Below are 14,731 nucleotides of genomic sequence, written 5' to 3'. Positions count from 1 at the left end.
TAAAATACAGTTTTTGTGTTAACAATAGGAATGCTAAGCTTTTATTTTCCCAGAGGTACTTAAAAAAAGTTTGACATACTTAAAAAATAGGATGAGATCAAGTTATAGAAATCTAAGCCAGGATTTTGTCATGGTTTTATTTTTGCCTCCAGACTTTAAATACTTCTAATAAAGGATATATTTTAAAGCATGAACTAAAGCCTAGAGTTCACATTGCTCTGTTTGGAGCTGGGAGAGGTTTGTACACTCCCGTACATTTTTTTGAAGTGTAGGAAACATATAACTTTTTTTATTGAAAATCAGTTTCATAAGGATGAAGAGGTGAAGAGACCATTCTTCAGGCAACACAACTTTAGCTTCCATTACATGCACCCTTTAGGAAAAAAAAGTCCTAATACGCTCTTTAGGGCTTGTTGAAAACTTCGTGTATCTTACGGTATGATTAAAAATTGCTCTGTATTTGTTTCTGAATAGCTCATCTCTTTTGGCAATTCCTTTCTTTTTCAGACTCGCAGATTGACATAAATTTATTACTTGAATGAGTAATGGAATAATGTTCTTTCTATGGGGAAGTGCTGTAGTTCTGCCCCAAGTAGTTCATTACAAGCAGCAGTAATGCTACTTAAAAATAGTTAAAAATAGTTGTAGTTTTGCATTTTTAGCAATGTTGTTGTTGAAACAAGGATAAAAGTAATATTAAATATTAAACTAATATTAAAAAGACTTACTTCACTGCACTGAACATGCCAAAGAACAGGCAAAATACAGTTCGTTCTTCTGGTTTAATACAGCTCTTTTTAGTGGGCCTTCAGTGAAATGCAATTTTTCTTTTTTTAGCTGGCTAGTATCTGAGTTACATTTATTTTTACCATACTATTTAATATAATTTATTGATGAAACTTCAATCTCTCCTATTCTCTAAGGATTTGGAAAATACAAAAGTAACTTTCCCATTTTTCCAAATTGCTTATTCCTTTGTACTGACCTTTTTCCTTAAGGTACGGAAGAGAAATGTGTGGGTTTTTTCTTTCCTGGTCTCAGTAGCTCTTGAAAAGGGGACCTGTATGGATTTTTCTCTCTCTTTTCTTTTTTCTTTTTTTTTTTTTTTTTAAAGTAGTAGTGCATCATGAGACATTGGAAAGACCAGGCCTACCACACAATGAGATATAATGTCACTTCAATGCTTTATATTCAGAAATGACTCTGTGTTGGTTTTGCTTTGTCATCACTTCTTGGGGCACTGGTGTGTGATTAAGCTTCTCCTGCAGGCTACTGGCACTTCTGGCCCCTCTTCTTCATCCTAGTCAGGGACTGCAGCCCAAGGAACTAAAAATGCAACGCACAGAGCTAAGCAAGAGGGAAAGGGAAGGCACAGAGCATTCTTGTCGCAGCCAGGTAGTTGTAACTACGTAAAAGCAGAGCACTTGGTGATTGACAGCTTTGCTGTCAGCATGGAGAAGAAAGATGTGTGTCACTCCAGGTATGAACCCAAGGCTGAAAAGATTCTAGAAGTGGTGGTGCAAAATTCAAGGTTTTTTAATTTTTCCCCTCCTCCTTTTTCATTGGACAAATAGCAAGATAGAATTGTTTAAAAGTAGCTATGTTGCATGAAGATGTGGAAGACATGGAAGAATTCTGGTCTCTAGAGGAAGGGCATAAATATTGTGATGTGAGTAAGCAGTTCTTGAGCCGTCTCTGGAATGGCTGCTCTGTGACCTTCTACCTGCTTCAGGTCACCTTTCTGGGAAGCATTCCAGGAAAGAAAACCTTCCCCCCCCCCCCCCGCCCCTTTTATTTTTCTTTGGTTTTTTCCCCTCTTTTTTCTTGGTATTTTTTTCCTTTTGTCTCTGTCTCTCTTCATTATTTCTTTTTTTTTTTTTTAATGGATTGAGTCCACCTGCATATCAACTTTCTTGTATCAAGGCTGGTGTGACTGCTAGAAGTTTGTAAACTTAGCTGTGAAGTAAGGCCTCGCTTGGTTTTATTAAATAAGCAAATGAAAATCATATGGATAAGCCTACAGAAATGATTAAAAGGTGCCTACCATCCTGTGGTCTGAAAATGAGGAGAAGGAGTGTTATTACTATTTGTTAGAACAGTGGCCAAGTAAGTGGTGGTGAGCAGAGGACTGGATTTACTTGCAGTAGGCAATTGGGTGTGATGAACACAAAACCCCATGGTATGTTTGTACCCTCTCTGCAAAGGTCTAATCAACTGGAGTGAGAAAACCTTCTAGTACAAGACATGAAACTTGGTATTAACAGATTATGTAGAATAATAACTCACAGGAATGGGAGTGAAGCATATGCAGATTAGAAAAGGAAAAAAACCCAGGTGTTAGGGAAGCATTCAATATTTGCCACAATCTGCTGGAAAATAAAATAACCTTAGACTTTTTTTTTTTTAAAGAAATCACTTTTAAGAAGAATTGGAGAAAGATTATTTTTATATATTAAAAGTCTGCAGTAGTCCTTAGGCTCATAATTGAGAATGGATGAAGACCTCTCATTTTACAAGTGAGAAATATTGAGTATTGTCAAGACTGAGAAGATTGGTTTTGCCTGCGATTAGTGTCCCAGGCACAGCCTGAAAATCACATACTACTAATAATGGTAACAAGATAGTCAATAGATTTCTTTACCAGTTTCTGCATCAACAAAGCCAGGCTTGCTGAGCCCTTGATGATGTTTTAGGAGAGTTGCTTTAAGAAAATGACTGTATTTTTCACACATGTAACTCATGGATTACCTGTTTAAAAAAGGAGAGGGGGGGCACTGGAAATTACATAAAATGCTGCTTATCTCCACCCACCTTTAATTTTGTGTATTTTATTTTCATTAAAACTTGTTTTCATTAAATAGTAATGACAAGCTTTATGGATGGATTGATTCAAGTTGGTGTACAGTGAGGTGTAAAAATATATATGTAATATATATGTAATCTAGATTCATAACTTCAGAAGTGCAGTGTCTTAGTTATACTAAGAAATTGCTAGGGATTTGAGGACCTTTAAGATTTACATATGGGAAAAATCACTGATTTAATCGATCAGAAATTTCAAAATGCATGTCTCAAACAGGAGGAGTGAATGGGAACTTGTAGGGAAAGACTTTAAACTTTGTTGAATGAAACAAGCAAGGTTCAAAGGAAACCAGAGACAAAATTGGAACTTAAGGGGGGAAAAAAAAGTACTAATCAGCAGAGCTAGACAGGTGTATCGTAGGGGTCAGATAGTGTTAACGGTTCTATTTTTGATCTTGAGAGTAGAATTAGCAAAAGAATATTGAAGTGAACTAGGAAAGATGTATGTAAACATACAGATATTTATATCCATAAATACATTTACAATGAAGTCTCTGTAATACTGGGCTTGACTGGTGGAACTTTTGTTATCACTGAAGCCAGTAAAAATTCTTGCTTTGTCTTCAGAAACTTAATTTCATTTAACTCTTGTAACTAGAAACAGTAAAAGCATCAATTGCCTATAATGTCATGTGTTTCTGTATCTGAAAAGTGTATTCAAATGTCTAACAATCTTTCTTTCTCCCCCTCCCCCCTGTTCTAGGAATTGGCTCTCCGTAGCCAGCTTCCAACAATGGAACAAGACGGTGGATCTCAAAATCCCGTGTCATCTCCTGGAATGTCTCAGGAACTGAGAACAATGACTACAAATAGTTCTGATCCCTTTCTCAACAGGTTTGTAGGAGTAGCTACTAGAGGGGAAAAAAAATTGATTTAAAATTCTGTTTGGTACATGTAATAGTTTATTTTGAACATCTGTCTGTGCCAAAAGCCACAGCTGTAAATGAATCTTTCCTTAAATGGCAAGTCAGTAAAAGTTGTGGATTAAAAACTGTCTCCTGTGGGAGGAAGTAGTCTGTTCAGACATGTAGGAAGGTTTTTTATTCAAAGTCATAACATGTTTGCCTCTGCATAATCTGTTGACTAACAGTCATTTCAAATTACTGACTCAGAAGAATTTGTGAATAGCTTGCTATGAGATCAAATGAACCATGAGGCACATTTAGGACTACACCTTGAGGTTCATTTTAAGGTTTCTCCATTCACCCCTCCCCTCCACTTCAGGTATTTAATTTAGCAGTATTTTTACTCTGTTAATGTTAGGTTTGCAAATAGTGGCATGTTTCATTTTAAATGCTGTATTATTTTGAAGTGGGTCTTTTAATTCAAGATTTAGAATTTTACAGTATAGTCTTTTTCATATAACATTTTCCTTAATCCCTCTGAGTTGGACTGTTTGTTTTGTTGGAAATACTGTTCTAATTACAGCTTGCAAACGCTTCATACTAACCATTACAACTGCAGCTTGAGATAAGTTGTATCTAAATTTTTTGCTTAGCACGCTGGAAAGAAAATATGAAAATAGTAAAACAGTCAAATCTCCAAGTCACATAAACTTTTAATTAATAGAGTAAAAAAATCTACTAACATTTCAGCAGTATTGAGTAATTGATCTTAAGTTGGAGTAGTTAATTTTGTAGTTCTTCATTAGACTGTATTTTGTTAACATTCTAAACTGATATTAACTCAGTGTACTCTACCATAAAATAGAAAAATTGTGTATTCTGTCAGAGTTCATCTATACTTTTCTGCATTACTTTAAACATTAGCCTAACTTTAGGATGCTTACTGGAAGTGCTCATGAAGTATAACAACATGCTCATCCTTCTCTTTAATGGTACATTATTATACTCGTGGAAAACCCCATAAAATTCATCTTGATTCTTTCAATGTTAGTTTTAACTTCCGTGGTTTTTGCCACCAATACAATTTCAAACCTGCTCATAAGGTAAGAAGTCCACATCATCTTTACCTTTAATTAGAAACAGGAAAAAAAGCTAGAAGGGGCAAATTCGTGTTGTTTGTAATTTTTTGGCAGGTTGATAATTAGCAAGGACTATTTACTGTAAAGTGGAAAAAGATACTACTCACCTAGTTGCAAATATGTTTAACTGAGCCTTTTTTTTTTTTTTGTAGCCCTTACCCCATGCAAAATACTGAAAATCTGTACCTGACTTGAGTTCAGAATATCTTAATTTGGATTTTGGTCTGAGCATTGTCCCTTTCTAGGTAATTTTATGTACATCACCACACTTAATTTTGGCATGTGGGTAAGGGAAAGGAATTTTTAAAAAGGACATTTGTGGATATATGCGTTGCTATCTCTGAATTAGATACTGCAGTCCAATAGTTTTGCCCTAAAGATCTCTTTAATGCCCCTTATGTTAAAGTTCAGACCTAGTGAAATGCTTCGTTCTGTCTTTATAGGGTATGTATAAAATTCCTGGTGAGACCGTCCTCCTAACTTTAAGTACCAAAGTTGGATATCCCAAGTTTAGGTAGTTGAATATTTTCCAATTGCCTACACAATCAGAGCATCCAAAAAAATCTCAGAAAATAATTGCTACATTAGAGCAGTTTGAGAAAATTTACAGTAGTGTTTTCATCTACATAGTCAATCTTCTGCCTGCTGTCTTCAGTACTTACTGTCATTGTGGTTTTGGGGTTTTTTTGAATGGGACATCCAGTAATGCAGACTTTATTAGACAATTTGACCTCTTGGTTTGCCACTCCAATAATATATTTTTGTCTATTAGATTTATATTGGTAGTGACGGTAATTCTCTGTTTAGCTCCTAAATTGGGATTTCTTCTTTTGTATACACATATTTTAGCAAGTATTAGTTGAAGAAACATCCACTCTATTTTGGGTAATGCAGTTTAGTTGCGTGCAGTGATTTTGGGTGGTGTGACTACTATATGAAGAAATCCTTGTTGAAGGAAGAGGAAATGTGTATTAAGGAGCGATTTGAAGAGAAGGGCTGGACATTCCAAGTGTGAGATCAGCAGCCAAAAAGCCTTCTCAACTAGAGTGATTTAGTTCAGCATAGTCTCAGTTCTGTTTTTAGTATTTTGTCCCACAAAGTAAACCAGCATTTTTTTCACAGAAGTTTTAAATAGCTTAATAATTAGGATTGTTATCAAATATGTGGTGATACTATTTTTAAATCAATCTATAAAACAAGAAATATTTATGATTTAACTATAAATAGATGTTAGGTTTCATTCTTGTATGACAAAGATGTCTTTGTGAAATCTAATATATATTTTTATATATATATAAAAAAATGGCTGATGGCATTCTACTTGCATCTGATGTTGAATCATCAGTTCCATCATCATCTGTTTGGTTCTTCATACCTGACAAAAAGGCATACACTATATATTTCATAAACACATTATGAGAAGGATCAGTATGTCTTCAAATGCTAATTTGAACAGTAAGTCAAGCTGATCTTCAGTTAGTATTCAAGCTGGAAAATCAGTAAGGAATCTCAGTGAGTGTAACCACAACCTGAAGAAATACAGATTTTTAAACTATTTTGTGAAGCTTGGATATTAGGAGATGCAGGAGGAGGGAGGTAATGGTATATTTATACAGTTGCTCATGCAGGCCCCTCAGTTCCTGCCAGAAAACCTGCTCCTGCTTGGGCTTCTCTCCACCGGTCACAGTTCCTGCCAGGAACCTGCTCCGGCATTGGCGCTCCATGGACCATGGCTCCTTTCAGGGCATGTTCACCTGCTGCAGCATGGGGTCCTCCATAGCCTGCAGGTGGATATCTGCCCCACCACGGACCTCCATGGGCTGCAGGGGGACAGCCTGCCTCACCACGGTCTTCTCCATGGGCTGCAGGGGAATCTCTGCTCTGGCACCTGGAGCACCTCCTGCCCCTCCTTCTGCACTGACCTGGGTGTCTCCAGGGTTGTTTCTCTCGCATTTTCTCATTCCTCTCCCCCAGCTGCTGCACAGTGGTTTTTTTACCCTTAAATACATTATCACAAAGGTAGCACCACTGTCACTGACAGGCTTAGCTTTGGGCAGCAGCAGGACCATTTTGGAGCCAGCTGGAACCAGCTGTGTCTGACATGAGGTCAGCTCCTGGTGTCTTCTCTCAGAGGTCACCCCTGCAGCCCCTCTGCTATGAAAACCTTGTGATGCAAACTCAATACACTGACCTACTTCCCCACCCCATCCCACATTTCCCACTCCAGCTTTCTTGGTCTTGCTTGCTCCACTGGTGGTAAGATGGCAGTAAGAAAGGGAAGGCATGTAAGGCCCCACGCCATCACTGCTTTGTTAACTGTTCTGTCAACAAGATCGTTCTGAACAGGGTTTGTTTACAGGAAGACTTCTGTACCAGTATTTGATTTATATTAGGGCGCTCTCTTGCCGTGACATGTATGACTGAACTAGTAGTAACGCAACAGTGGGAAGCAATTGGAGAATCGCTAGAGGAGTTCCAACTATAGCTCCTATTTATAACAGCAGTGACCTAAAAATACTCTTCAGTGGTTGACATGGGGACATTAGTAGTTAGAAATATTTGTTTATCCTTATAGAAGTGTGAAAAGGGTACGCCATTATTATTTTTATAATCATTAGGGACTATCTGTGATACGCTTCCAATGGTTTTTAGCTGTGGGTGGGTGTGAAAAATTTTAAATTATGCAGAACACAGGTAGGCAGTTTTTTAAAGCTGCATAAGTATGTTCTCATCAAGTTAAATTGAATCTAAATAGTATGGTTGTAATTGGAAAAGATCTGCATAAAATAAAAGCCAGGTCTCTCACACAGACAAAAGCTTCAGGTTTTGATTAGAATAGAACGTTTCTCCTGACACCAGTGTTTTCAAAGCCCTTGAATTGGTTCAAAACCAAGCATTTATTTTAATTTCCTCAGTACTCTACCCTCATTTTTTTGCTCCCTTTCTTCTGTTACAGTGGAACATATCACTCCAGAGATGAAAGCACAGATAGTGGACTCAGCATGAGCAGTTACAGTGTACCCAGAACCCCTGATGACTTCCTGAACAGTGTTGATGAGATGGATACAGGTCTGTTTTTGTGTACATCTTTAATGCATGTTTTCCAAATATACTTGTGTCCATTTGCAATGAAAACAAGCAACTGAGAAGCTGTGATACTTTTTGCATTGTTTTTCTGCCTTCTTATATTTCTGTAATAGAAATGTTATCATTAGGTTTGTGAAAAACATACTTGTAATCAACTCTGTTGGGAGGATGGGGAATTGCACATAAATGATACCACTCTTATATGGAATTTACGTGTCCATTTGCTTTTTGAAGTAATATTGTTTGTTCAGAGCTAAGAATAGTACCTTATGCAGTGTTGCTAATGCTACCCCAAAACAGTATTTAACTCAGTATTGTCTTTTTCCTTTAAGTGTAAAAATTAAAGTATGGTAAATTACATCAAAGACTTGGGTCAGTAGGTGAAAAGGTTGAAACTAAGGCACGTTCCTTGTACATCTGCATGAAGTCAAGTCATCTTTGGGTTTTGTGATGGATTTCTATGAATCATGTTGCTTGTATGATGCAAGAGGTACAGAATTAACCTTTAACCAGTTGTCCTGATAAATCATGGGTTTGGTACTTCCAGTATATTTAATATCCATCTTGCTTTGTGTTATAACTAGGTGACAGTATCAGCCAAAGTAACATACCGTCCCATCAGAACCGTTTCCCAGACTACCTTGAAGCCATTCCAGGGACAAATGTGGACCTTGGGACACTGGAAGGAGATGGGATGAATATAGAAGGAGAAGAACTGATGCCAAGTCTGCAAGAGGCTTTGAGCTCTGACATCCTTAATGACATGGAATCTGTCTTGGCAGCCACCAAGCTAGATAAAGAGAGTTTTCTTACTTGGTTATAGGGGCCTCAGGGAGACTGAATTCTAAATCTGTGAAGGATCTAAGGAGAATAGGACATCTGTATCTGAAGTTCAGAACAAGCCAGTGTGGCACACTTTGGCTTGTGTTCAGAAAAAGTAAATGAACAAATACTCAACAAGATTCTTTCGTTTTGCTCTTCCTTGTCCATCGCTGCTGTTATATATTGCTGACTTTTTTCCACAGTTGACTCTGAAGAACAGACATCTTCTTGATCTTTTTCTATTGCTGTTGCAACTACTGTTCAAGGGGGGTGGGGAGGGATGATGAGCCTATTTGGATGACGAATGCCATTCCTTTTGTCCTAGTGTGCGCTTGCATATCATTTAAGTACTCAGATTTGAGAGTTAATTTCTGCATGTCACTGCTTGTAGTTTGCTCAGCTATTTGTCTCCTGCCTGTGGCAAGTGGTAAAACATGACATACTGGGGTGACAAGCCAAAAATGATGTATCTGGTCAAAAGAAGTCAATACTGATTTGGAGATATGACTTAAAGGAGGGCTGAAGACTGTTTGGCATTAAGTGTTTCTACTAGTAGCTCTTTCATTAGTCATGAAGTGCTCTTGTTCATATTTTATGTTATAGTAAATCATGAGACATTTTACATAGAAACATATATGAACTTTGATTGTTGCCACATATTCTAGCCTAACTTTTTTGTTTGTCAAAAATAGTTTGATTATTTTTGTTAGCTGGTTCAACTGTAGCTGTAGGATGGGAAGTAATTATAGGTGTTTTGTTTTGTTTTTTTAAATAGTGAAATCTAAGGGGTTTTTTCTGATTTCACATAGTCTTATTTAAATCTGAATTGTCTGCTTTTTTTATACTTAAAACATGCCTATTGTAGCCTGATAAGCTAGTAAGTACATAAACCAGTATGTTTTGCCTGTAACTTTTTTATTTTTTTAAAGGCTAGCTTTGAATGTAATCATTAGAATCCATGACCAGTGGCTTATTTTTCATGTTTATTTGCAAGATTTTGAATTAGAATCTGATTGCAGCAATGTAAAAGTTAGAATCCTAAGTGTCGTATGTACCATTTTTAAATGCATTTTAAAGTAGCAGGAACTATTTTTAAATGACAGATGCATCTAATCTCTCTTCTGACTTTCAGTTTTGATATCTAAGCAAGTTTAGATTTTAAAATCCTTAATGGGAAAAAAACTTTATGAAAAGTTTCTCTTAAGTTAGCACGGAAAAAGTCTGAAGTATTAATATCACTCTTAAGTTGCAATGAAAACGCTAGAACACCAAAAAAAAAAAAATCCTCAAGAAAAACTCCTAAGTGTAATAGTTAACAAATTCTGTTTGGCGAAAAATAAGCCCTGGACGCTATATGTAGAAGAATGTAAAGATATGTGTTAGATGGTGACATGAGCAGGTAATGAAGTGTATATTAGTAGTAGAGCTTAGCATGGGGTAGAGGTGAATATGAATTATCTTTATTTTAACAGGAAAAGATGTATCACTAAGTTGTCTGCAGAAGTTGACACAGTTTCCAAAGAGTATTTTTAAATGAACAAAATGAGCATGAATCAAACTTTCAGTATAAGCTATGAAGTTTTGTGGGGCTTTTGTGTTTTTCTGATGAGAACTAGTGTCACCAGTTAACACCTCTGTAATTAAGGGCCTGTCACCATTCTCAACATGAGCCTTTATTTTCAAGGGTGTGTAACATGACTATAAAGATACTGTAAGCGTGAAACTTGGTTTTGAAAAAAATCTCAGCTAGCATGGACTTCTCCTGGGGAGAGATTTTTTGGGTTTTTTTGTTTTGTGGGTTTTTTTAAGACATTGATTATTGTTCAACTTAGGAATGAATCAGCAAAACAAACAAACAAACCATGTTGTTATATGGATTTTTTTTTATGCTTCAGAAGTAGTTCTGTTTTAGGATAATGTGAAGAATGAAAACTCTGAACAAAGTCTCATTTAAAAAACTGAAGCAGCAGAGGCAGAGATTTGAAATTTGCCACTATAAATGTACATTTACTACTTTACATAAAGATATTAGTGTTTGAATTACACAAAATTGTTTGTGGCTTGTTATGGGATACAGGCAGGTTTTAAAATATCAATCTTCAAAACACATCCACAATGACAAATACATTCTGCTACACCAATAATTCAGCGATTAATAGGCCACTTATATTGTGCAATGACACAGTAGCTCCTAAAGCAGTATATTGTGTCCAAAATAGGGATTTTAGTAGCATTTTTACAATTTCATTATGAATTCTTCTCTCTTCTTCCCTTCAAGAAAAAAAGACACTAAGTTGTTATAACTTGAATGGTCTGACATAAAACCACAACAGCAAGGAAATTCAGAGATGATTCCATTTCAGTTGTCTTCCATAGTTGTATCCAGGTATAATAGCACATACGATGCACTGAGTGCAAACTCCTGACATGCTGTACCTTGCTACAACAGGGACGAGTACAGAACAAATTTTCTTTCCTTGCTTTTGTGCGTTTGTCACAGCTTTAATATTTGAATGTTTTCTTCTCGTTGTAGAAACACTAAATGGCTTATACTGTATTTGGGTAGCACTGCTTAGGGTAGATACTGACAAACTGGGAATCCTTGAACTGCTCTAACATTAATTATGTTTTGTGATACTTATTTTAATTGATTTTAATACATTTCCGTTCTCTCATTTATTAGGAAACATACCATAGAGATGCTGTACTGTTGGCAATCAACATTAATTTGGATTATTTTTTTTTAATTCTGCAATGCATTGTTTGATGAAGTGGTTAAAATTGTTTGAAATGCGAAAGTGTTTTGGGTAGTATTTTATACTGATGTATATATTGAAACAGAAATCATTGTAATAATTGTAATAGCTTTTAGTTATAAATACACTACATGCAGACAGATGGGGCTGTGCAGTACTGTGCTGTTCAACACCTGGGCAGGGCTACTGCTCGGAAACAGGTTGCAGTGTCAGTAAACCATATGGATCGAATATTGTACCATTCAGTGTTGGCGCTCACCAATGCAAAAGGAGAAGAGACAATTTCAACATGATTAACACTACATAGCTTTCACACATCTGGTAAATTAGTACTAAAGTGACCTTTTCACTTACAAGCATGTTTTTTATACAAATTAACAGGTGTGCCTGTGTAAAATAATTTGTTTTCTGTATCTTGGAAAAAATACTCTCCACATTTAGAATGTTGTATGTTAGAGAACTCTTAAATGCACCCTTGTCAAAAATTATATATATTAGTTACCGATGTTACTTTTAGATACGAGCATGACTAAGTTAGGTACTTAAGTACGTTCTGTTACATTATTTTTCTTTATGTAATACTTTTTCAGTTGTTTTTGGTATAAATATATACTTTGTGCTTACACATCTTTGTTTTTAACATTCAGTAGTATGTAAAGATAGTGATTTCCTTCAGTAAGATGGATGCATTGAATTGTTGGAATTCCTATTGTAGTATGTCTGTTCTTGTCCCCCTTGTCACTGCTTTTGTAGTCATAAACTCCAGTCCTGCAAACATTGTGTACAAGCTCGCCTAAGAGACAAAGGAGTCCCACTGAAGTCAGTGAAGGCTTAACGTTAACATCTCGGTGCGTTTGCAGTAATGAAGAGAAGCGACTCTACTGAGCCTCATACAATAATTGCGTATGGCGCTGTAGTGAGAGCTGGTAACAGAAGGTCTGTTACCTACTGTAAGAAAGCATCCACTTTTTTTGCAGTTCTGCTTGCAATGTTCAGGATCTTCCCACGTAGCAGATACTTTTTTTTTTTTTTTTTTTTTTTGGCTAACTCTTAAGTTTATACAATAATTTGTGGCAGACTATCAATAAAGACACGCTATTTTCATTTCCAAGTTTTGACTTATGAATTGTGAAATATGTAATGACATACCTTGAAAGTGTCTGAAGATTTTAGTTTAAAAAAATCTTGACAGGATTCATTAATTTTGACTTGTACATCAGAAATTCTGAAAGGCTTGTTTTAATGTAACGCAATTCGTGATGCCTGAAGTCATGCCCTACTCGCATTCCAGCGGTTCCAGAGTTGCTGCTATTCAGCACTGAAATGCCTCAACCCTGTAAAATTCAGTGCAGTTGTGTGTTTTCTTAGTTAAAGGTCTGAGGCTCGATGCTTCTGTTTGTCTTTTCCTTGTGAGTTCCTGACTAGGTTTAGTCACTCAGATCCTTTAAATTTAAACCTAGCATCACACCTTGCACCTGGGAGTAGAAAGCCAGTGCCAGGGCATGACAAGGCACTGATGTTATTTGCTGATATCACTCTCTCCCATTTATAAGGTGGTGATATACTGCAGTAGGTGAAGTATGAATGACCTTCTGAGGTAGCCCTAAATAGACTGTGTCACAGCGAAGCAGGATATCTGGTCCAGGTGCTCCAGGCTTGCTTGGCAGTTCTTTTTGAAATATTTTCAACACTGAGTTAAAAATAGAAAGTATTGGTTTCAAAAAGCCAGAAATAGTATGCTTCCAAGGAAGCTTTGAGTCTTCCCTATGCTAATGCGCAAGTTGTCAGCAAAAAAAGAATTTTTCACCTAGGATCATTAACAAAATAATTATTTCAGATCAGGCTATGATTGTCTAGCACCTCCTCTTCTGGAGGCTCATTTGGAGATCAATTTTACTTGCAGTGTCGGCATCCATAGTTTTTGTGTTCCTGTTTAAGAGTAAAGGTGTGCGTCTTGCCCTGTGTCATCACCACTTATTATTGCTAACAATAGTTATCCACACCCTCTAAATTCAGATGTCATCAAAATAGGAAGACATCTGTACATCATGAGAAATCTTGCTTGACATGAAATGGCAAAACCAACACTAACTGAAGAGCCAAATTGTCTTTGGAAATAGGGTAGAGCTTTGTGCCAACTACCATACCCAGTACTTGTGCCTCTTTAACAAGCCAATATGTTTTTCTCTGAAGGAAAAAAAATAGAGGAAGCATCTTGAATGAGAAACACATAAATACCAATACATCTGACAAAGCTGCCTAACGGTTTTTGTGGCAAACTCATGATTTTTATTTTTCCTGACATATCTCTAATGCAGAGGTGGTAGCAGTGAATGCTACAGATGTAGGCTGTTAGTGACTGGTGGTATTTTCTCTACACGGGAATGAAGTTGGTCACACTGGTTATAGTATTTTCTATATTAAACTGGCTTGTATTTCAACATGAGAGGCACAGTAATTTTACTAGATTTTCCGCTCTTGTTATTAGCAAGCAATTAAAAAATAAGAGGAGAGTGGAGGGAAAAAAACACGAAACCAAGAGTGGCCCAAGAGGCTTTTCCTTCAATGTTCTGTAACAAAAAAATCAGAGCTCTGTAAAAATGGTATGTTAGATCTCAGCTGAAATGCCCTTTCTCCTTCTCCCTTCTATGTTAATTCGGAGCCACTCTCGTGTTTTTTACATTATTTACTGTATTTCCCATCTGCGAGGTTTGCTTGCCTAACAGCTAAAGCCTGGGACCGTAGGGCTAGGTGCTGTTGGTCCCCAAAGGAGAGCAGAGTTCCTCCTCTCCAGAATTCAGCTGCCATCCTGCTTAACGTCTGTGATACAGCACCGCAGTTGTATTGTATGACCCCAAACACGCTGCCCAACCACTGGTACGGGATGGTTATTGGCAAGCACAATTTTTTGAACGATGGTGGATTCCCGTTCTGGTTTGACTTCCTTGAGACTGGAAAAGCTCAGCTTTCCTCTCAGTACTTGGATTTCTGTGGCTGGTGGCGTAGCAGGGGCATGGAGCCTTCCCTGCACTGGTGCTGCTGCACCTGCCAGGACTCAACCAGTGCTTCAACCTGATCTTAACAGTGGATTTTTTTTTTTTTTTTTAAAAGCTGACAGTTTTATTCAGACTTTCACTTATAGTTTCATTGTTAGGCATGCAAATACAATTGTCTCAGTTCTCTTGACTGACAAGTGGTCCTTTTCAGATTTCACCAAGCG

General features: G+C 36.9%; 1 protein-coding gene across 8 annotated transcripts in view; it reads left to right on the top strand.

The window, feature by feature from the left end:
* Nucleotides 1-12,622, top strand: part of YAP1 (Yes1 associated transcriptional regulator) — a 92,405-nt gene extending 79,783 nt beyond the window's left edge. For all 8 annotated transcript variants that reach the window (XM_075742332.1, XM_075742333.1, XM_075742334.1 and 5 more), the window contains 3 exons: nt 3,566-3,696; nt 7,803-7,915; nt 8,518-12,622. In XM_075742332.1, the coding sequence (XP_075598447.1) occupies nt 3,566-3,696; nt 7,803-7,915; nt 8,518-8,756 (483 nt within the window). In that variant the 3' untranslated portion in view covers nt 8,757-12,622. The remainder of the gene's footprint in view (nt 1-3,565; nt 3,697-7,802; nt 7,916-8,517) is intronic.
* Nucleotides 12,623-14,731: the final 2,109 nt, after the last annotated feature.

This window comes from Balearica regulorum, chromosome 1 (assembly GCF_011004875.1).
Source record: "Balearica regulorum gibbericeps isolate bBalReg1 chromosome 1, bBalReg1.pri, whole genome shotgun sequence".
NCBI lineage: Eukaryota > Metazoa > Chordata > Aves > Gruiformes > Gruidae > Balearica > Balearica regulorum.
The sequence above is the reverse complement of the archived record's forward strand: the minus strand, read 5'-3'. Positions and strand labels throughout refer to the sequence as shown.